This window comes from Suncus etruscus, chromosome 2, assembly GCF_024139225.1.
Source record: "Suncus etruscus isolate mSunEtr1 chromosome 2, mSunEtr1.pri.cur, whole genome shotgun sequence".
NCBI lineage: Eukaryota > Metazoa > Chordata > Mammalia > Eulipotyphla > Soricidae > Suncus > Suncus etruscus.
The window spans coordinates 21230385-21255283 of NC_064849.1; the positions used below are offsets into that span (position 1 = coordinate 21230385).

Here is a 24899-nt window from a genome sequence, read left to right on the forward strand (position 1 = left end):
TTATTTAAGCACCATGATTACAAGCATATTTATAGTTTGGTTTCAGTCATAAACAGAATACCACCCCTTCACCAGTGCAGCATTCCCACCACCAATGCCTCCCTCCTCCCCACCACTGCCTGTATTTGCGAAAGGCATTCTACTTCCTCATTCTTTAACATTGTCATGCTATTTGTAAGTGTAGTTATTTTTCTAACAGCATTCACCACTCTTTGTGGGGAGCTTTAAATTGTGAGCCTGTCCTTCTAGCCCTTCCAGCCCTTAACTCTATTGTCTATGGGCCTTATCACAATAATGTCTTTAATTTCTCTTAAAACTCATAGATGAGTGAGACTTATTTCACTCAGCCCCACTCTTAAGGGGACCTGTATGTGCAATTCATCAAGAAACAAAGCCAGGAAATAAAAATTAAGTAGCAGCAACTACTGACAACCCTAACACTTAAGAGAGGAGGTGAACAAGTGTAATATAGTGGAATAGAGCATTCCAAAATGGAATTTAGATTTGGGAAATCAAAAGGATAAACTGTTTTAAGGTTAAAGTGGAAAATATGAGAAACTAGAATCATGAGTTATAAGAGAAGAAATGTGATGGAGATGGCAGGTGCCAGAGTAAGGTACACAGGGCTACTGGGAAGTTCAGCAGAGTCAAGTGTGATTAGAAAAAGTCTGTGAGCTAAAGACAGTGGAAGTTTCAAGTAAAATGGGCTTAGAGTGTCAGAGGGATTAATGAAAGAGGTTCAATTTGAAGTTGTGATAAAATTTCAAATCCAAGGATAAATAGAAAGCATAGGATACGCTCTTTTGTGTGTGTGTGTGTGTGTGTGTGTGTGTGTGTGTGTGTTTTGTTTTGGCTTGGTTTGGTTTGGTTTTGGGGGGTTACTCCTGGCTCTGCACTCAGAAATCACTCCTGGGATGCCAGAGATTGAACCTGTCAGCCATGTGCAAAGCAAATGCCCTATTTGCTGTGCTATCATTCCATTCCCTTTTTGGATTTTTAAATTATTTTTTCTACTATTATTTTTGGACAGGTATTACTGGCTACATGTATGAGGAAAAGAATCAAATCTGAACTACTCTTCACTATGATAAAGCCGCATATAGAGAAACAATGTTTTAGACTTTTCAATGAAAGGAAAGTACTAGAAGTTAAAAGATATAATAAATACATGATAAAGGCTAAGATAAAGTTTGAGGGTAAAGAGAAATTTTGTACATACTGAGATAGAGGAAGCATACAAGTATGTACCTATTTGAAGAATGATTTTTTAAAGATTTATTACCTCATTGGAATTGAGTTAAAATGAAGCTAGCAAGAGAGAAGATGAAAAACACAGGAAGAAGAAGGAACATAATTCTTTAATTTAAAGATAAACCTGAATAGATGACAATGTGATTATGAATGGTAATTTAAAGATGAAGAGTACCTTTTTAAAAGGCATAGCTGCTGTATTATTGCTGTTGCATAGTGAATTACTACAAGATAGTGGTCTAAGTTCCAATCTAAAAGTTGTAGGTTCAGGTATGCATGAGTGATTTTCTGTCCTTGGTTTTATAAGACTGGATATAGATATTGACTTAGATGAAAAGGAAAGAGTTTTAAAGCTTTCATAGGGAAAGGTCAGCTTCCAGGCCCCCAGAGACACTAGCAGCATTCATATCCTTGTGGTTGCAGCACACTTGGCATCATGTTTCTCAAAAGTTAGACATGGTGAGTGCCTGTGTGGTTAGGTCAGGCTCCCAGCCAACTTTCTCTTTCTCTCTTTCTTTCTCCTTCTCTTTTTTCTTCTCTCTCTCTCCTTTTTCTTTCTCTCCCTCCCTCTCCCTTTCTCTATCTTCACCTCTCTCCCTCTCTTCTTTCTCTCTTCTCCTTCCTTCCTTCCTCCTTCCTTCCTTCCTTCCTTCCTTCCTTCCTTCCTTCCTTCCTTCCTTCCTTCCTTCCTTCCTTCCTGCCTGCCTGCCTGCCTGCCTGCCTGCCTTCCTTCCTTCCTTCCTTCCTTCCTTCCTTCCTTCCTTCCTTCCTTCCTTCCTTCCTTCCTTCCTTCCTTCCTTCCTTCCTTCCTTCCTTCCTTCCATGAGGTACACAGTTATAAAGTTGTTCAGGGTTGAGTTTCATCCATACAATGTTCCAACACACATCCCTTCACCAGTGTACATTTCCTGCCACTAATCTTCCAAGTTTCCCTCCTGTCCTCACTCCCTAGCCTTCATCTATGACATACACTTTTGTTCTCTCTCTTTTCCCTTTCATTTTCCCTTTTAGAATTTCAATATTGTTATGAAAGGAATAATGTATATCACTTTACCTCCTTTCAGAACTCAATTTTCGTTCAGGGTGATTATTTCCAACTATCACTCTCATAGTGGCTCCATCTCTTCCCTAACTATAGTCCCTCCAACTTTGTGGAAAGCTTCCATGGACCAGTCCTCCTGACCTTGTTTCCATTGGCAGCCATTGTCTCATTGTCCAAAGCTGCATCTTGAAATTCTACTAACTTCTGCCATATTTTGTTGGTCAGAAACTTGTATATTCCCCAAATATATAGGGGAAGGAATTACACAAAGGTGTGAGTCAGTACAGGTTACTGAAGCTGTGTCCATCACACCTAGTTTATTTTTTAACAGAAGAGGCTTCCCAAGTGATACTCAGGATGTCTAGGGTCCTCACCAGGGACTCTCAACCAACTGGCCATGGTTCAATTCAAGGTCCTAAGGATGTATTGTTGAGTAGCCCGAGGTTTTATCTAGGTTTTTACAGACCACTGTAGTTATTGCTTGGGGCTCCAGGGTTGTATCAGGAGATTTTTGGAAGAACGTATGGTGCTGAGAATTGAACTCAGCCCAGGTACATGCTAGGCATGTGCCCTATTGATTTAATGTCTCCTGACCTCCATCACACTCCAAAGGGTAAATGTAAATGATCCAAAAGTTCATATTGATTCCAAATGTTACCAAATCCATAGTTGAATGAATTAGACAGATGAATAAGCAAAGTAAAATCTTTCACTTATCCTAAGAACACCATAGTAATTTTAGAAGGGAAGGCATTGATAAATGGGTCAGTGGGGCAATGAAGGATGGAGACGTCCTTGTGGTGCTGAAGAATATGAACCATGGTGGATGGATGTGGATTGCTACATGGCAAAAATGAAGAACACTATTCCTTCAGTAAAGAATGAAAACACACTTTTGAAAAAAAAACAAACACCTCATTTCAGTAGAGATGCAGTGATTATTTGCTTGTGGTGTATGAGTAGACATCTTTAGGTTGAGGTTTGAGTTAGACCTAAGAAAGAGGAAGATTAGCCATACAAATCAGTCATGAATAGAATTTCTAAACTCAGCAGGGTGGGAGGTAGCAAGGGGACATGGGTTCAGGGGAAGGACAACAGACATAGGTGGAGTTAAACCTCCCTCATCTCCTTCCCTCTACTGTCTAGGGGATAAATGTGGGGGAGAGGAGGGTCATAAGGCTTCTGCCTCTTCCTCTGTGGAGGCATTTTCTCCCCAAGGGTTTACTTGGAGGATGTGGATATTAACTGAGTCCCTTGCAGAGACTGGACAATGGGTCTTGACTGAAAAACAGCTCAACCAAAGTGAACCTGAGCCCCAAACTATATCTTCAACTATTCTATGTTATTTCCCTCCCCTCCCCACTATTTTTTTTTGTTTGTTTTTGTCTCTAGTGGTAATCACGAAGTTCAGGACTCTCACTGGCCAGGCTTGACTAATTGCACCATTAATTCGGCACAAGGGCATGAGGATGTGATGCTCCTTAGGCTCGGCAATGCTAGAGGTAACCCAGGCCACACCAGCACCCTGCTGATTCTTGGGGGTGCATATAGTGCCAGGAACCCAAGTCAAGTACATGCCTTTTTTTCTATGGCCTTTGTGGTCTACCATGCAGTCTATTCCTTTTGGCTTCCAGCCTGCCTCCTCCCTCACATAAAAAGCAGTGATCACATAGATTTTTTAAGTTTTTATTTGGGGTTTTTGAGATCATACTGAATTAGTGCACAGAGCTCTGTTCTCAGGAACCACTTGTGGTGGTCCTTGGGGACCTAATGCAGTTCCGGGGATTGAGCCTCAGTAGACCATGTGCAAGGTAAGGCCTTAACCTCTGTACACTCTTCCCAGTTCTATTTTCCATTAAATGTGCTGCTGCTATTTTTAATATAGGGAACTTGTACAAAACCAATGTTTTTTTTTTAGCTCTACTTGCAGTTATTAAACCTGCTCTCCTAACACATAAATTAAATCCAGGACATGGTCTGGGTCATGTTCCCAGGAGGTTTCCACAGAATAGAATAGAAGTAAAAGAATTCATGTCACCCCTCTTCAGACACACCACAGTGCTGAACCTCCCTTCAAAGGTGGTTTGAGATAGGACTTCAGCTTTGATTACTGCTCATAACCTTGTATTGTTGAAAAACAAAAGTCAAATTACAGCAATGTAATGGGATGGTTTTTATTACAAGCAGAACAAATGAAATGAATAGCAATATAGCGGCTGGGAATTCTGGATCACAAATGTTCATTTTGTCTTATGACAATAAGATAACAACAACAATAATCTAGAAAAATGTAGAACATTTGAAATCATTTGTGACAACACCAGAGCACAGGTATATATATAGTGAGCTTCTGCATATGTTATATCCTTTAATTTTTTATATTTGTATTAATTTCATTCGGGGTCTCTCAAGAGTTGGTCAAGGGCCCAAGGATCACATATAGGGTACCTGGTATGGTGGTTCAGAACTGACTATTGTTTTGAGCTCTAGTCTGCTGATATACTTCACTTAGAAGTGCCAGGGATAAAACTCAGGACTTACAGAGACTAGCCATGAACTCTTAGACCTTTGTAATGTCTTTTCAGTATCTCAACCTTGAAAACTTCCATGTGTTCACAATTATTCTTGAGTGTGTTTATAATTCTGGATTGTTCCCTGATACTTAACCTAATACCACAATACTATATTTGGTCTAGCTATGGCTAGAAAGTCTTACTAGTCCTATCTTACATGGCTGTGATGTTTTCACGAGGCGCAGTCTTGCCATTCTCTTGTTACACCTCAGGTGAGGCTCTTAAAAATAATTCTAGAATAGATAACTTTTTTCATATTGTCATGCTTGCTAAAGTTTCCTTCGGAGTGATAGGATCTCAAAACATAAGATCATTAGTTATCTTCAAGTGGTTGTTCATGTCCAAAGCATACGCAAAGCCTTTGCTTGACCTGGCTTCATTTTCCTAGAGACAAATGAATTTTTTTTTTCAGTTTTCAGAATGTTCATTGTGATTTGAGAGTGATAACCACTGAAATTTATAGCTGAGACAGTCACTCCATGAGTCTTTGCTCTCTTTAAGGCTAAAATTAACTTCTCAAAATAAAAGCACCCTGTTGGAAAGGACATATTTTCAGAAACATTGCATCTCCATCTCTGAGTATGAAAAGTATGAATTTTTATTAGTTTTGACTGAATTACAGTTTATTTTTGCTTGAGACTAAACATAAGTTTCGTAACAGCGTTTGCTGCTTTCTGTGCCAATGGTGCGTTGGAGATGAGGGGTGTGTGTCTCTCCCCTGGGCTGGAAGTAGAGCCTGACTCCCCCACACACACTAAAAACAAGGGTATCAGGAGGCATACTTGGAATGGTCTTAGCTTCCCCTGGCATTGCTGTGTGTCAGCCAAAGTACACTGACTGTCGCCACTCCAAAAGGACAAGGCTACGATGGTCTGGTCTGTCCTTAATTCCTTCCAAGCATGATGCTCCAGCCTGGGCTCCAAAGGACTTCAGAGATTTGGGGTGGTGAGGGATGAGAAGTTATGACTGAGCTCTGAAAACTTGGGGTGATGAGAATCTCAGCATCCTTTTTTATGTATGCATGGTGGTAGAGGGAGGCTCTGTCTTGGAGGAGTGGGGTTCAGAGAAAGGGGGATTAGGCTGGATGTTGACAGAGTGAATGTGACAGATAAAGACCAGCTGGGAAGGAGACAAGGCGATGGGGGGGTGTTCCTGCCAAAAGAAGTAAAAGTATGCTGCATGGGGGACCCTGGTTGGGTTGAGGAGAGCTGAACAGGGATTTGGGGGGACGCTGAGAAGAAGGTGAGAAGGGGCAGTCTTGTGTCAGTGGCATCTTGACCGATTATTCCTTTGGACAAGGGACATGAAAGATAGATAATTCTATCTAGAGCTCTGCAAGGTTTAGCACCTAGAAATGTCAGTGTCACCAGGGACTTTTAAGACCACCCTTCTTTGGCATCCTTGTGCTTCTGTGATGATGAGCTTTTGTCCCATCTTGCTGCCAGGAAACTCTCAGTGGATCTCATGTGACTATCTTATCTTTTGCAATAGCAAAACAACAGCAGATAAAATTAGTTTTTCCCTCCACACCCCCTGCCCTCATAGAAGAGCCCCAGAAGACTGAAATTGCTTTATTATCTTGATGTTTTCATTGAGGGTTTAAGGGTTATGATGTTTATTTAGTCTAAATTAGCCATATTTGAGAAATGTGGTCATTTGTATGTTCATGTATTAATGATGTTAATTTGATCCAGACTGGACTGACGAATGGATTAGTGTGAACCCAAGAAAGATCATCCTCTTAGTTCTTAAATTATATCTAAATTAAATCTTTTAACTTATTTTTAGTTATTTTATTTTGGTTTTGCAGCCACACCTGGCAATGCTCAGGGTTTGCTTAGGGGTCTGTGCTTAGCAATCAGACCTATTGATGCTTGGGACCTTTTGGAATATTGGAAATTAATATTTTGGTTGGCCACATGTAAGGCAAGTTTCCTACTTGCTCGCTGTATTCTCTCTTGTACCTTGGAAAATCTTTTTTGGATTTCAATCATCTTTGAACTCGGGTGACTTATTTCTTACTATAATTGAAAGCCTTTTTATCACCTGGTTCCTCAATTAGCACCATGGGACTTTGTCAATATGTGAATTCTTAATTTTTTATAAATATTCTGAAGCAGAAAAGGCTTTTTCTGTAGTTTTCTTTTTATAAATTGATCCTGTACTAATTGCAAATCAGTGGGAGACTAGATTTCTGAATGAAGATGCCAGGTGCAACAAATGTAAGAATAATTATTAGTGAAATGCCAAACTTTTAACCCCGTTTTGGTTTGGGGGCTGCAGCTGGTGGTGCTTAGAGCTTAATTTGGCTCTGTGCTCAAGGGATCATATAGTATGCCAGAGATTGAACCCAGGTCAGCTGTGTACAAGGCAAGTAACCAACCCACTGTATTATTTCTCCAGCTATCTGTATCTATGTTCTTATAGAATACTCTATGTTCTTTTACTCCTCAACTACCTTCTCAAGGTTATGCCTTGCTTATGGAGGCACTGAGTAAGAAACGAGAGCAGAGAATTCCAACAAAAATAATTTAGTGAGTATGTGATGAGTCATTGGGTGTTGCCATCTTCTGCACAATATGAACAAAGTAATTAAGTGGAGAGAAATTAAGTAAATACTATTCTGTTGGGATTCATACAGTTAGTTTTATGCTTAGGTTCCTTGAGTATGTCAAGAAGGGTGGATATTAGATTAAATACATTCTTCTACAAAACTTAGTATTATTTATCTTTATCAACAAGGAGTGGAAAGATGACATATCAATCCATTTATTTATCTTGACACTATAGATAAACAACAACAAAATGACTTGGAACTAGCATTAAAGTTTTGAAATTTAAAATTAAAATTATGAATGGATACATAAATATTTCAAGGTATTTTTATTATTTAGGGATGGTACCACCTCACAGTGCTCAGAGGCTATTCCTAGCTGTGCTTAGGAGTGACCCTTAGTAGTACTTGGAGGACCATATATGGTATTAAAATTTGAAACTGGTTGCAGACAAGAAAAGTGCCTTATCTCCTGATTATCTGGCACATAAAAATAATGTATTTCCATCATGTTGATTGTAAGAACACCCAACACATAAGTCTAAGATACCCATCCTTTTCATTTTTATATAAATTTTTTATTTAAACACCCTGATTACAAACATAATTATAGTTGGATTTCAGTCATAACAAGAATACCCCACCCCCTTCACCTGTGCAACCTTCCCATCACCAATGCCCTCATTTCTTCTCTCCCCACCCATCCTTTTCTAAATATATCTTCAGATAGAGTCTTGTGGAATACCAGTAGGAAATTGCTTTTGCTCAAGTGATTTTGCAAGTGTCTCCTTTTGGTCTGATGGGTGTAGGGGTCCAGAGACTTGTGCATTTGATTGTGTCCAATATCAGCTCACCCAAGTGAATCATACTTAGCAGGTATCCATTTCCCATAACTGAGCTTCCCCCTCGTGTGCCCTTATTTGCTTGCCTTGACTTTCTATTAGAAATGAGGGTATTCATCTCTGTACTGTGAGGATCCAATGTAAGCACACATATAAAGCACAAAAGTAATATCTAGTGTGTGGTCAAACTGTGGCATCAATAGACTACCAGAATGTTGAGTTATCTTTGACACTGATATTCAAGTGCCAAATTATTTTCTTGCTCCCAGGAGAACTGGACTCTTTAAAGGTTGGACCACAGAGCCTCACCTTTCAGACTTTGTTTTTCTGTCATTTCTGATTTTGGGTGAAGGGGTCTAGATATTAGTTTGAGAAACTTGGGAAGTAATTGATCTCAACAGATCTTTGTCTTTCAGGATTTTTGGGAGGGGGCAAACCTGGTGGCACTCAGGGGTTGCTCATGGCTCTGTGCTCAGAAATTACACCTGGCAGGCTTGGGGGGGACCATATGGGATTATTGAGATTGAACTCGAGTTGGCTTTGTGCAAAGCAAACACCATACCTGATATGCTAACCTTCTGGCCACCATTCAGAATTTTTATATTTGTGAGTTCCTTGAACTTTGAAGTCAAAGAAAGTTGAGCTGTACAGAGATGTGGGTACTATGGGTAAGACTTGACTTGGTTATTCTCCTAGATGATATATTACACATGTGCATTATCATGTCCATGCATATATGCACACTCATATGCATACTACAGGAATCTGCCTCCACACTCTTATGGGGTTTTGGCATACTTTGTTCTCCCAGGCCCTGGGAGTGGAGGCTTCCTTTACTGATTCTTGACTTTGTTCTCTACAGGAACTCACTGTGAATCCTACAAAGACCCTTGTGCCAATGTGAGCTGTCTCAATGGAGGCACCTGCGACAGCGAAGGTCTGAATGGGACATGTATCTGCCCACCCGGGTTTACAGGCAAGTGGTCCCTGAGAGAAGATCTCACAATCACAACAATCTCACAATCACAACAAGATTGCAGCTGATAATAAAGAAAAAATATCAGATGTTTCCATGCTTGTATGATAGCAAGTTCTGAATACCCTTGCCTTTTAAATGTCTCTAAACTGTTGGTTTTCTATAAACTATATTTAAACTTTACATAATTAGAACTTGGTACTTTCTTTTTTTTTTTTCTTGACATTTCATATTTGAAAGATCTCCTATACATTAGTTATTCTCCTGTATGGCCTCATTATATTAGATATAGATCAATCTTTAATTTGCAATTTTCAGGTTATCTTGGCTTTTATTTTCTATACCAGGTCAGGCACATCAAGAAAAATAACCTACGTGCTATACTATTGCTTTGACCCCTTTGAGATAGAAAATGCAATTTTTTGTCCAAAATATTAAGCAAACCTTCATTTTCTTCCTCAGAATTCTCTTTTGTTTGTTTCTAAGGTATCTCAAGCTTAGAGATTTTCTTTATCCTTCTTTACATATTTGCTAGCTCCATAAATGACTTTGTTCCACATTTGAATTTCTCTGGACAAAAAAGGGCAGAAATCATAAAGATTATCATACATTAATGACTCTATAGGTCTTACAGTCAAGAACAGTCATAATCTTCCCAAATATATAAATGATTGTAAAAACCTTTTTGATTTTTAAAGAAAGAGCCTACTATGTCTTAAGAGCTAGCATTCTCTACGAGCCTAATAAATATTAACCATGCTTTAGTGAGGGTCAAGTTTCTACTGCCTTAAATTCAAATGCTCTTTTATTATCCTGAGATTTGACAAAACATAATCTTGGCAGCTATTAAGTATGCTAAACTTCCATAACGGAAAAGAATGCAAATCAGTCTTTTGTCATAGGTACTCAATCCAAGATGTAGGAGTTGGTCTTCTTTTGGTCAAGGATTTCATTCAGGGCCAGAGAGATAGTAGAGGAATTTTGGCTCTATTCATCTTTTAGAACTTACTTTATTTTTGTATTGCCCTGCATCCAAGCCCTGATCCAAAACTGTTCTATTTAACAGGGAGTCTAAAGGTTCTTTTAAGCCCACAAACCTTTGTCTGAGCAATAGTCAAATTAGATACCGGACGACTTTCATTTCTTAGTGAAGCAGAAACTCAATGCTTTATTGTTAAAGGTTGAACACTGATAGATTCTGTGTTCTAAGTCAACTACTACTCAGTATTTTCTTTTGCTTCACAATACTCAACAATTTCCAGAAGGGGCTGAAGAGATAGTACAGTGGGTAGGGCACTTACCTTGCATGCAGCAAGCCCAAGTTAGATTCCTGTGACCCCATATGGTCCCCTGACATGCTAGGAGTGATCCCTGAGTACAGAATCATGAGTGAGCCCTGAGCACCACTCAGTGTGATCCCCCAAAACAAAACAATTTTCAGATCATTTTCATGTGAAAATGCCATCCATCTCTTAAGTATGCAGAGATTTTATTAGCTTACATCTCAGGATTATTGTTCATTAAAAGACCTCTGTTCTCAAAATGGCTTTACAAATCTTTTGCCCACTTTTAAAAATTAGGTTTCTGTTCTAATAATTTAAGGAGTTTTCTGTTTGTTATTTACAGAAATTTTATTTTAGTCATCATGATTAATAGTGTTGTAAGCAATAGGGTTTTATGTATACAGAGGTCTAGCCCCTCACCATTCATCCACTAGTGTCTGCTTCCCTTCTTCATGGTCCATGCCATCCTTCTGTGGGTAAACTTAGCTCTGTAAACTAGTTCTCAGGTTTTATTTTCCGTGGACCTTTTTTTTATTCCATTACCTTGTTTCTTTATCTCCCACCCATGAGAGATCATGTAGCTACAGCAGTCTCTATTCTAGGGAGAGAAGGACTTTCTCCTCAGATGAGGCTTTTTGCATCTTTACGAAGGAACTAAGTGATAAATGAACATGGTTCACTGTACAAAGTGAGTAAAAAATGGAGTCTCTCTACTCTGATGAGTATCTGAAGCCTTTCTAGTCCTCATCTCAGCTTCAGAGACCTCTATTTATTTTGTTTACCATGTCTCTGGTACTTGACTTACATAAATGTGTAACACCATCTTTTCCTGAGTGATCTTACCTTCTGTGGCATCTCATATTAGTTACCTTGTCAACACAAACTCCAATTCTTCTAATCTCTGAGCTCATTTATTATAAATCTACAAGTGGAAAATCTGAAATATCTTTGTTTTCCTTCTTAATCATAGTCACATACTGTATATATTGCTTTTTTAAAATGATGATTCTATCCAATTGTGTAATTGTTTGCTGTGGGAGGGAAAGTTCAGTGACTCTACTAGATCCACTTTAAAAAAAAAGTAATTTTCTTCAAAGGAGAATGCTTACGAAGCTTAATGTGATTACAGATCAGAGTCCAGTACTTGTCCTGCAGTAGGGGTATATTTAATTCTTTGTCTGGAGATTATACTTATTATTTTTTTGGCCACACCCAGTGATGCTCAAGGGTTATTCCTGGGGATGCACTCAGAAGTTGCTCCTGGCTTGGGGGACCATATGGGACACCAGGGGATCGAACTGCGGTCCGTCTTAGACTAGCGCTGGCAAGGAAGACACCTTACCTCTAGCACCACCGTGCCGGCCCCAAGATTATAGTTATTTTAATTGATATTATTTAGTGTAAAATCTTTATCCAAGAATTTATCAAGAACAATGCCATTATTTTTTTTGCCTTTGTTAACTTTATTAACTTCTCGAGAAAAGTATATGTGTTTAGCAGTAAATACACTTATATACTTGTATAAATACTATGAAATATAATGCTAACATGCTTTACTAACACATTTGCCTTTTATTTATTTAATGATTTTGCTTTCTGTGACATACTCAGTGATGTCAACGGATACTTCTGGCTTTGTGCTCAGGAGTTACTCTTGGCAGTGTGCCAGGAATTAAACCTGGGTTGGCTGCTTACAAGGCAGTTGCCTTGTAGTTTGTATTTGTCTCTCTAGTACCAACAGATTTCTTTTTAAAAAGGTAGTGGGTTGAAAAGAAATTTTACAGGATTTTAAGTCCATATTCTGATTTTCAGCCTCAGTCAAGTAGAACTTTCATTTTGTATTCTTATCACAAGTGTTATTCAAGCACAACAATGATTTAAAAGTAATTGATTTTCCCCAACTCAAATTTGAAAAAAAAAGTAAGCAAGTCAATGAAAAAGTAAAACCATAAAGAATTATTAAATCAGTTACAAGTAAAGAAAGATGGTATACTAAGAACTCATCTTACTTAAAAATAGATAGAATAGAGACTGATTGCAAATGGAATGAGAGGGGATTAAAGTGCACAGAAAAACATATTTCTCTTAATACTTAGAAATATGAATAAAACCCCTCTTGCTTCTTACATTCAAATTAAATTTTCAGAGAGCATGCCAATTGATGATGGCAGACAGTCTGCCTAGGCTAAGCAGAGAAGAATAATCATCTTTGGGAGTCTTCTCTTCAACTCTCTCTATCATCAAAATCCGCCCCTATTCTTGTTACCAGCTTGGGGTACAGTGAATGTTTCATACTGAGAGGCACTAGGGGAGGATCAAGGATGAGGCTGAACACACAGAGATAGTCTCTAACATAGGTTGTTAGAGTACATATGAGCATAGTTCTTTGTACATCTGAGCATAGTTCTTTCTTACAGGGTTCTACAACTACCCAGGTGCTTTTAAAATAGCTGCCAGCTATTAAACTGGCCCGGAACTTAAATCACTAACTGAATTCATTGTATCTTTCACAGAACTCTAAGAATACTGCAGTAGTAGATGGTAGAGGTGTGGGACTCATTTTGAGTCTCAGTCATTTGGATCCTTGGTATTTAATGAGTGAGTTTAAGAAGAGTTTATTCATTTATTTCCTAGTATTATCTCTTCCTGAAAAACTCATTCAATCTCTTTGTTCACAGGACAGACTAAGACACAAGACTAGGGGTCTTGTTTATTTATTTGGTTGTTTATGTGATCTACAGTATAGCCAGTTAGAGATCCCAGAAGCAACTCTTGTACATTAGGTAGCTATAAACAAACATTTCTCAGCTGGGGCCCCAGGATATTCCAAGGGGCCACAGGTCAAAACCATGCAAATTTAGGCGAGTACAGCATGAGTCTATGGCGAGTCTAGGGGGCCAGCTAGTTGGACAGAGGGGTCAAAGAAAGGAATCAAGGCTGGAAGATTGAGAAACTGCTCTTGACCAAGCATCTGGTAATCCTCTCATTAGATGGTTGAAGTGAATGTTCTGTGCATGTCCAGAGGTTAGGGAATGAGGAAAGTTTGACAGTGACATTAGCCATCCAGAGCAGAGTAGGGTTTATATATTTTGCCAAACTATAAAAGTAAGGAGAAATACGGTCGTGGAGTGTCTTAGTTTTGAACTTGCAGTATTCAGATTGCTAGTTAAAGAAATCAATTATTTAGTAAATACCTCAATTAAGCTTGTCTCTTCAATGATTGGAAAGTTGTACTGATGTGTGCATTTGTTAAGGCCTTCGATTACATCCATTTAGCATTTCTCAGTACACTATTGTTTATGTATCTTCTCAACTAGTCTACCATGTAATGCTGCTTTTAATAGTTCAGTTAAGGTCCTCTTTTTTACTCGGAGTGATTATCCCATTAACAGAGAGACAACCTCTGAAATGGACTGGTAAGGAACAATCAATTTCATGCCTATTTATTGACATAAATGACTATATTTATTGCAGAAGACAAATTCATGCGAACACTACTAAATTATAGTCAACTGAGTAGGACTTAGGGCTAGTGAATGATCCACTGAACAGATTTGACTTTTAAAAATAAAACAGTCAACTGTCAGGTACAAGAAAACTGAAATGAAACAGGCAGAAAATATTTTCATGTGAGGCATGAAAATGGTCTGTAAGTGCCATATGGTGATTTTAGAAATGAGAGGTAAAGCCACTTGTAGAGAGAGCAGCAATTTATCGCTAATTAAATAAACCAGAAGTCATTCCCCAAGAGGACACTAAAACATTGCCTTTTGAAAATGGACAAAATATTTGATTTTACTGTACTGCTTAACTATAATTGTATTAGGATGGTTTTAAGCCACTTTTTACTTTTGAGAAAAATGAAGGCACATTCTTTTCTAATTTTCAAACCTTTCAAAGAGATTGCTCCAGTTTGGAGTATGTGCTTCCTCTTCACTTTGATGACTATTAGTTTTGTTTGGAGGTTTCTTCTAGCAGTACTTGGAGGATATACCCTGCTTAGTTCTTGGGGTGACTCCTGCAGCACCTAAGGGACCATGCAGTTTTGAAAATTGAATCCAGGGTCTCACATGGCAAAACAGTTGCCCTAAAATGGCTGCATTGCAGACTCCTTGAGATATTTTTCTTTTAATTAATATTTTTTATTGAATCACTGGATATTTTTTTTGTAATTTTTTGGCCACACTCAGCATTGCTCAAAGTATATAAGTAGTAAGTATATAAGTAGGGCATATATATTTTGCCAGGCTATAAAAATAAGGAGACATATAGTAAGGTAACATAAAGTTATTCCTGGCTCAGAAATCACTCCTGGCTTGCTCAGAGGAGTCACATGGGATTCTGGGGACCAAACCCAAGTTCAATCCACATACAAGACAAGGGCTTTCCCCATATTACTTCTCTGCTCATCACTGAGTATAGATGAAGCTGGTGATATCAGATCCTGGGCAAGTAGAGTGCTTACAGATTCCAAACCATCCATGAGCCACTTGGGGCTGGGGATGTAAATCTTTATTTTTGGTGGGGGATGGATAATTACATGGTGTCAGCACTATGTTTTTGGGAAAACAGGGTAAGTTCTGCTTAAGGGAAAACAGAATGTGTGCTCTGTAATGCTCTGTTTAGGGAAAACAGGATATGTGCTTCGTGTATTTAGGTACAATTGAGATTTACTTTTTGGTTTTGAGTCCCATCCAGCAGTGTGCAGGGGTTATTCCTATCTCTACATTTAGAGATCTCTCCTGGTTGTGTTCAAAAGAATTTATGGGGTTCCACGGATTGAACCAAGGTTGGCTGCATGTGAGGCAAACAACCTACCCATTGTACTGTCACTCTGGGCCCTCACTGAGATATTTTCAACTTAAGAAATATCCATATTTCCTTTGGAGTCACAGTATGACCTTACAATTAGGCAAGATGGCTTTGATTAGATAACTTTTAGGAGAAATTATTACCAGTCATTCTGCATCTAATGACATGGGCTCAGGTTTTGCTTCTCTAGCTTGAAAAAGGCTCCCCCACAAAGGTGGGTCTGTAGGATATAGGAGAGCTTCAAGTTACCGTTTAACCTTCAGGAGAAAGGAAGATAGGGCTGAAGTCAGGCTCATTGGATGCCATTTTTCTGAAGGCTTGCAGAATTTTGATTTAGCTGGGCCTCAGGGCTTTCCTGAACACTCCAATCCCTCTTACCAGCACAACTGGAGATTCAGAAAGTAGTAGCTATTGTCATAGCTGACAATGGTAATAGTAGCTGTTAGTTACATCATGATGTCCTAAATCTTTCAAGAAAATAATCAAATGTTCAGACTCTCATGCCCAAATACTGCTACCAAATAAATTAGACACTTTTAAGATTTGTTTTCTTTTTTTTTTTGGAGGGGGGTTACACCCAGCAGCGCTCAGGGGTTACTCCTGGCTCTACACTCAGAAATCGCTCCTGGCAGGCTTGGGGGACCATATGGCATGCTGGGATTTGAATCACCAGCTTTCTACATGAAAGGCAAATGCCCTGCCTCCATGCTATCTCTCCGGCCCTGAGATTTGTTTTCTAGTTTCCAAAAAAAGAAAAGAAATACAAGTTTTAGCTGAATCCATAAGAAAAGTTGGGGTTTTGTTTTTTGTTTGTTGCTGTTGCCTTTTTTTTTTAAATGGGGGGGTTCACATTAATTTTTCTGGCAAACTTATTCAGTCTTGGTGGCTGAGTAAAAGGGTTTTTTTCCTTACTGGCACAGTTTTGGAGTTTTAGGTGTGTGTGTGTGTGTGTGTTTGGGAGGGGCAGATGGAGTTAGTACCACACCTACTGATGTTCAAGAACTATTTATTCCTGACTTTGTGTTGAGGAATCTTTCCTATAGGTTCTTGAACCACATGTGGTATCAGGGATCAAACCCCACATGCATGACAAATGCTGTAGTATCTCTTGGGCTCTACTTGGGTTTTCATTTAATTTAAATTTTATTTATTGATAGATTGGTTGATTGGTTGTTGGGTCACACTTAGCAGAACTCAGGAGTCACTCCTGGCTCTGCACTCAGAAATTGTCCCTGGCAGGCTGGGGATGCTGGGAATCTCATTGACCCCTCCGGGTCAACCCCATGCAAGGCAAATGCTCTACCACCGTGTCCCCAAGAGTTTTGATTTTACGTAACAAAAAAATCCCTTGTCAGGTACTTGTCTGTGAAAGACTCAGAGCAAAATATGGCATTCATGGGTGGAGCTCATGGTCTCAGCATCATGAGGCAACAGAAACCTCACTGCTGTGCATCTCTGTCTTCTTAGGTGACGAATGTGACATTGACATAAACGAATGTGACAGCAACCCCTGCCACCATGCCGGCACCTGTCTGGACCAGCCCAATGGTTATACTTGCCACTGCCCCCATGGCTGGGTGGGAGCCAACTGTGAAATCCGTGAGTATTGCCATTATTCTCTGCCTCTGTTGAACTTGCAGTTGAACTTTGGCAGTTTATTTTGATGGTGGTGACTCTCCAGCCTGACTCCAACTGAACAGCCAGAGAAAACTGGAGAGAGCTGCTCAGTCCTTACACTCCTGAGTCTTTACCCTCTCTGCTCATTGCCTTGTGCTGTTCCCATTCCTTCCTGAGTCTAAATCCATCCAGTCTTTCCATTGGGATGAGAATCAGCTGATGTCATCCAGAGTTCATGGTTGTGAATGCAGCCCAAAAATGTACTCAGCAGAGAGGCATTAGAATCCTATCAACAAATCAGCATCTCTGTGTTGAGGACTTAGCAAAGAAATATGCAGAATGTCAATTCACTTTGCATTTAAGTCTTCAAAGTCTTCAAATGTATCAGGTTTCTTCAGCTGCCCCAAGAGAAATCCGGAGAGGATGAGCATCACAGAAAATCAGAGACCTGTTCTGAGCTGCTTAGGGCTCAATGTTCTCTAAAGGCAGATTTCATAGAAGCTGGAAAATGTCATGATCACTATTTTAGATGCTAACATCATGCTTCCACTAAGATTGAGGTGAAAATGAGAACTGACAGTGGAATTGGGTTTTGGGTTACAAAGGGCTGGAAATTCAACTCTGAAAGATTTTGCCTTATTTAAATCAGTCAGGCAATCATTCTTTCACAAAAGCTCCTTCCCTGGGCCCTCTTAACTCTCCTTTAGTTTTCATCATAAGTCAATAGCTCCTCTGCTGTGTAACTCTAGGAAGAGGCAAAGAAGTATGCATATCATGGTTGGCCTTTTTGTCTGTCTCCTGCTGAGCTAACTGCTTCTGTAGTCTTTCTTGTAATGTTTCCAGACCACCCCTTCACCAGTACTGTCTCTAAGGGAGTCATCATTTCAGGGTGCATCTGAGGAGGGGTATGATCAAGTACAGTGAAGCATTGTCCATGAATATGGGATACATTTTAAAACTTCAAGTTGATTCATGATGAAGGTGCTGTGTGAACTCTTAGCTGCTCTTGTGATGTCCTTGTGATGATGGGAAGTAGTTTTTTTGTTGAAGGGAATGCCCATGGTAAAAATACAAAGGACTGGGCTGAAGCGGTAGCACTAAGGCATTTGTCTTGCATGTGACTGACCCAGGATGGAAGCAGGTTTGATAGATCCCCGGCATCCCAGTTGATCCTCCCAAGACAGGAGTGATTTCTGAGAGTAGAACCAGGAGTAACCCCTGAGCACTGCAGGGTGTGCCCCCCCCCCAAAAATGAACAAATATAACAAACAAAATAAAGTTTGGAAAAAAATGAAAAGAACTGTGATTTGGTGTGGAATATATAGCCTAAAGTTGATGTGAAATGTTAAGCCCAGTGCCCAAGTCCAGCTTCAGATGAACACACCTGAAGCAGGAGTGCCACGAAGTTAAAAAAACAAGACAGGCATTAAGAGAGACTGCATGGGGTTAGGAGTTTCACTGCCTCATGGGCTATGAGCCTGACTGTCTTCCAGGTAGGATATTTATTGTTCAACCCTAGAAAGAAGGGTGGATGACAAACAAATTCCTACCCAATGTTAACTAAGTCTAAGTGAGGTTTTATATTTCATAAAGTGATGAATGAGGAAAGAAGAAACTAATGTAAAATCTCTGAAAATTGTCTTCCTCCAGTAGGGGTGACAGATAAAAGATAATATATGACTCCTTCCTGCTGGGCAGACCCTGCATTTACTTTTAGAGCCCTGAGATCTTTATCTGCACTTCCTATCAGACTATTACTTCATTATTCCTTAGATGTCTTCATCTGTTGGTTGAAAGGATCTTAAACTTGTTTTGTGCCCTGGATAAGGAACAAATGCCATGACTGCTTTTACCTGAATGCACCTTAATGTACTTATCCATAAAATCAGTTTTCATTCCCTAACTTGGCAATCCTGTGAAATGACCATTTCTTGGATCACTGGGGCAGAATGATACTAGTTTTTAACTTGAAAATTTTATGGATAAAAATTCATACCCACAAGAAATTTCACAGTAAAATTGTTCAAATGAAATTTTAATCCCTTCCATTGATGATAATTTGGGGGATAATTTGGAATCAAGGATAAACTAACAGAATCAACATCCTCAGTCTGGCTCCATCATACTTGTGCTGTGTTATTTGGACAGATGTACTATCAGAATCTCATCTGTCTTACATGTACTCATGTACAGAGGCAGAGGTGAGAAGGCTTCTATAAAGAATTAAGGAGGGAAATCTGTACATAGATCTTCTGTGCATCAGATACTATATAAAAGCTTGTTTACTGTAGCTTTTAGTATACAAGCTGTTCCCTGGGGAGGAAGCTTGTCCTTTTTGAAGGGTGAAAGATTGTCTTTTTGATGCCAAAAATCAAGAGCACAAACTAGAGAATGACTGGGTCTGAGGGGATCCATCCCTCACACATGAGTCTGCTCTCTGGCTCTTTTGTTCTTCCAAATAGCATGTTCAGTTGACTGACCTCATTTGTGCTCCTTTCTTAAGTCAAAGGCATTATAATAAAGAGCCTCACAGAGAAGGGCTGTGGTGGTTGTTTCCACTTTGACCTTGATAAGAATGGAGTGAAAGTAATGCTGCACTTTGTTGGATGGAGAGCCAGTGACTAGTATCTGGAGGATAGAACCAGTAAGGAAAAGGATTCAATGACTAGGAGATGTATACTATGATTCCTCACAGGATAGGAAGATAGAAGAGACCCCCCCCAACCCAGACTGTGAAAGCTGCAGAGTCTATCTGTGATCTTCAAAAGTGGCCAGAGGTAAGGCCTTAGGGTTGTGGTGATAGATAATTCCAGATCAGGTTTGTAGATCTCAATAGGAAAGCTCAGAGATAAGCAAGGAAGAGGGAGAAACAGGGTCCTGGCACACTGTATCTGGGAAGCAGCTGAGTGATCCAAAGCAGTGTGGGAGATTTCTTCCCCCCTCCCAGCTTGACCCCCCCTCTTCTTTACTCCCCTTGGTTCACCATCATCACCCTACTTGCTCTTGTTCGTCCATGTTCACTTCTGATTCTCTGCCTGTGTTGTTTCCTCTGACTGGAGCTCTCTTCCCTCTGCTCATAGCTCATTCTTCTCAGAATTTGGGTCTCTCTCAGTATCATGTTAGTGGCCTTTTCTGACCACCTGTACAAGTTTCTTGTTGCTCCAGCTAATAAAGCACCCCAAACTTAAACGCTTCAAACCTCAACACAGATATACCATCTTACAGTTCCAATGATAGAAGTCCTCACTTAGCAAAGACCTAGGTGCCAGTAGAATTGTATTTCTTTTGGTAACTTTAAGAGAGAAATCCTCCCTTATTTGTCTTCAACTCTGGCAGATACCCAGGTTCTTGAATTCTTGGCCCATTACTCTATCTCCTGGGTCACATGAAACCAACCTTATTTCTGTAAAAGCATCCTTTCCAACTCACTTTCTTTCCTGTTTCACATATCATAACTCCAATGGTTACATTGAGTCCACCTAGATAATATAGGATAAACTCTTACTATAATCCCATTTCAAAATCCATTAATAAGTGGTGTTTCATCCCTTCTTCCCTTTGTTCTTGAAAATTATAAGATTTAGGGATGGCTTAGATCAAGTTTTTCTTATAGCATCATCCTAATAATTACAATGAGTATTTGCCTAAACATGACTAAATATGAATCAAGGTACAGGATAGTATAAATAGAAGGAGTGAGAACAGGGACCTGGATGCTCACTTTGATAGCACATATACACAAATTGGAACTAGACAAGAAAGATTAGCATGGCCCCTGTATAAAGATGGCATAGAAATTCATGAAGCATTCCATATTGTTTAAAAAATACCATCATAGAAATTTGGGTTCCAGTTCTAAAGTCTTTGCTACTTAATTCATCATAAGATAGAAAGAAGGTCATCCCATCTCTTTGGAATGAACACTTTAATTCCTTCCTCCATGTAATGAGAGATTAAATAAAAAAAAACTGTGCTTTCTTCCAGCTTTTGGTACTTTAAAAGACTACCATACTCTGCTAGGAAGCACAAATTTTAATACATTGATTAGGCTTGTCTTTTTCATTACAAAACCCTGCCAAAAGTCACCTATTTGTTGATGATGTAAAGAAGTTCAACATGAAATGTGTTAGGGTTACTCACAAATACTGATACAGAGTTTGTGCATGTATTAAAACCTAGTCCTCACCTAGTGAGGGACTGTGCATAGGGAAATGAATTTGCTTCTCTTCATTCAAGATTTTGAGGTATCAGGGTATCAATGGGATTTCCATTCAAATATGCTCCCTTTTAGTGTGTTCATTTTAGTTCCTATGTCCAGAATTTATCCAAATAACGTGTGTTTCTTAGAAGTTTACTTCCTCAGAGTTATCTGACCCCTAGTAAATAGTAAGAAGCAAAATATAATGTAGGACACAAATTTCTTAAATCCAGGTTCAAAAGACTCAAAGGATCACTTTACTCAGCATTAAATATGCTGTTTTATACATATCCTGATCCAGGTGAAACCCTAAATTCTAGAAATTATCAAGACAATCCTGGTGAAGTTTTATTTCTCAGCTGCTCATTCCTACCCTGGGTCTGACCACAAAGGTTTATTGGTTGTAGGAATTTAATGAAAGTTTTGCCTCCCTAGAATCAAAATTAAAAATGATCCATTCCCTTAAATCTTCACATAATATTTTGTATCATCTCTATTGAACCTTTAAGGCAAACACAGTGAGAATTTCAGTCTGTCTTGCTTACCTGCAGTTGGCCAACTCTGTATTTTGAACATTTGATCCTGTAGTTAAATTGTTGCTATAATGTCCATCTACATTTGAGAAATTGGCAAATAAATTCTCTTGGATGTAGACATTCAGCAAATAATCAAAGGCATCAGAAATTGGATTTTTGTCAGAAATTGCATGCCGTGTCCAGGATATAAAATTAATGGAGCACCCCCTGCTTTTAGGAACTCACAGTTCAAAGAGGCAGTGTAATAACTGTGATATATTGTTGGATAATGTCCAAAGTTGTTTTAGGAACTCAGCAAGGGCCTGAGTTATATGGCAGACCTCTTGGAGAGTAGTGAGGCTGGCCTATCAGTCAACATTCCTTCCTTCCTTCTCTCCTACCTTCACCTCTTTATCTTTCTAAGAGTATATTGCTTTTTTTTCTATTTCTCTTGTGATATTTTTTATTATTTGGTTGTAATATAACAGTATTATATGTTATAAACATAGCATAAACATCAAGAATTTGTACATTTGTATGTTGTGCAATCATTTCTGCCATCCATCTGTTTTATCATCTTGTATCTCAGCAAACTTGAACTCCATATCAATCAAAAAGCTCCTATGATGTCCATCCCAGCCCATGACTAGGTGAGATCCAACTATACTTGCTTATGTTGGGTGTTCTTTGCTTTCTCTAGGTGACCACAAATGCAGAGAGCATCTTCTCAGAATAAAAATTTGAATAGCCTGATCCTGCTTGAACTCTGTTTTCATTCCACTCACTCACAACTTCTGTGAAATAGCATAAATGACTGGTGACCAAACACTTCACTATTGCCTCTAGGGTCTGGTGAGATGTACCCTTCCCTACTTATCTGCTTACCACCTCAATCCATGGAGCAAATCTGCTTTCACTTGCTCTCTCCTTCCTCACAGGTATCTTTTGGGACAGTTTTTCTCTGCTCTCCCTTCCTGATGAACCCCCAATCATTCTCAGCACTCTTTCATGGGCTCTCATTGTGACAGCTCTCTGGGTATCTCAGGGAACTGAGCTTCTCCAGACCTCACTGTAGAGTAATGGCTGCTGAGCTCAGTCCTCATTTATAGTATATTCACATGCCTATGTGACATGTCACATGTTACCTGCTCTTTTTCTATCTACCTCATAATACTGGGTGATCCATAAACCTACTTTTCTCTCACTTCTCTCAATCCCACTCACCTAATATGAATCCAGGTTCATAGTAAATGGTTTAGTAATTGGAACTGAAGACATAACTTATGCTTGCATGCAGCTAACCCAAGTTCAATCCCACACACAATATATGATTCCCTGAGCACCATCAGGTGTGGCCCCCAAACCAAACTAAAACTAACATAATGAAGTCAGATTCAGTAGATGGATCTCAAGAAGGATATGAGCTTTTCTTCCATTTTCCTCCTGCTTCATTCTTTCTGCTTCTTAAACTAAGCTGAGTTCTTAACTTTGCTCAGTCTCTGTAGCTATTTTGACTGTCCAGCTGACTTCTGATTCTCAATAGCTAAAGTGTGAAATCCCTTCTTTCATTTGTTTGAGATAAATGATGGTTTTAGAAATGAGAAGTGATTGGACAGTAAAGCAACATAAAGATGAACAATACTTTCTGCCATTTACGTTCACTGCCTTTTAAAGTAATGTAGGCTGGCAAACTAGCTCACCCAGCCTCATCTGACTAGGATCAATATGACAATGTGTTGAATCTATTGGATAGAGTGAAGGTTGGGTGTGGTTGGGTGCTCTGCCTATGAACATAAATCACAGATGGCTTGCCAGTCTCACCTGGGACATCTGTGGCACCAGTCTAACCCTGTCTACCTCACTTAAAGGGATATTTTAGGAGCCAACAAAACGTTGGAGAAAAGCACTCTGGGAAACAGTACTACAAAGGAAAAGGGAGAGCAACAAAGTACTGAATGGTTTCTTTCCTCTATGGAATATAAAGAAACAGTAAGGATATAACAATTGGTCAATGCTCCAAGACCCTGAGATTCTAATTATAAAACTAAATCAATTGGGCTTTAAGGTCATGGTGGAGAGAGGACCTTGAGATATTGGTGGGAGGATACTGACACATAGGTGGTGGGCGTGGCATCAGAACACTATGTGTTTTCAAACTCCATTATTAAAGAGTATTGTAAATCACAGTGCCTAAAAGGAGGAATTAGGCAAAAAATAAACTCAAATCAAAGGCTTTCTCAAGACCCGTCAGTGCAGAAATTTTCCAGCAGTTTGTGAATATGGTTCCTAATTATACACCTGAAAGTTGGGGGCTATGGGTGAGATCACCCTTCCAGCATGTTCTGGGACATGCTTCCTCCCTGAGCCATATTGTAGTCAGTGTGGTTAATGATTCATGTGGTGAGACTCCCAGGATGTGCCTGGCCTACATCGTGACAGCTGCAACCATTGGCACTACTAGATTCACACCTTCTCAGACCAGGTGTTGGATTTATTCAGCTTCGTCTTGGCTACCAACTCCATCAGTGTGTGGAGCAGCTATAGTCACGACTATGAGAAACATATTAGATGGGAGGTGGGGTGTAGTTTTTATTCAAGATGTAAGCTGAGGGGGCTGAAAAGCAGGAAAGCGGAGGTTTTTAGGAGAAATTTTTCCAAGTGCTAACAACTTGGAAGGCAGATTTAGGGGAGGTAGAGCCAATGATCAGACATACGAGCAGTTCAGGCAGCTTGTCAGGTCTGGGATGTCCCGCGGGGTGCCATGTGTATGTGGGGGTGGCAGCTGTCATCCCATTGCGGTTGTGCCTGCGGATACACACGCGCCACAGGGACCCAGGCACCATGCAGGCAGGCTGTTGATGTGAAGTTAGGCATGCATCATAGGAATGTGCCCCCACGCCTGCCCAACACAGCACACTCTGGGAGGAGAAACAGGGCTGGCTGCTCTCCTGTTGATGCAAAGTGGGTGTTACACTCTGTGAGTGTTGGACTGCCGCCCACAACCAAGTTTTTCTGAGAATGTTGAAATACTTGGAAATCCAATGAGTCACTCTCTTCTTCCAGCCAGAGAAATGAGCTTTCTGTCTCGATGTGCACCAGGCAGTGCAATAAGGGTTTGAGACATGATGCCTGATTTCCAAAACACCTTCCCCCTTCTACTGGGACCCATTCTTTGAGCTGGTGCTGATGTAGAGACAAAGGCATGGATGGGCAGTTTCTGTAAACTCAGGCAGACA

General features: G+C 39.7%; 1 protein-coding gene and 1 non-coding gene across 2 annotated transcripts in view; both read left to right on the forward strand.

Moving 5' to 3' along the window:
* The window catches only part of DNER (delta/notch like EGF repeat containing), a 341370-nt gene that overhangs the window by 302960 nt on the left and 13511 nt on the right, over positions 1 to 24899 (forward strand). The window contains exons 10-11 of the mRNA XM_049769355.1: positions 9125 to 9238; positions 16801 to 16932. Coding sequence (XP_049625312.1) covers positions 9125 to 9238; positions 16801 to 16932 — 246 coding nt within the window. The remainder of the gene's footprint in view (positions 1 to 9124; positions 9239 to 16800; positions 16933 to 24899) is intronic.
* On the forward strand, positions 20664 to 20770 carry LOC126002319 (U6 spliceosomal RNA). Its single transcript, XR_007493062.1, has one exon. It is a non-coding gene; the product is annotated as a U6 spliceosomal RNA (small nuclear RNA).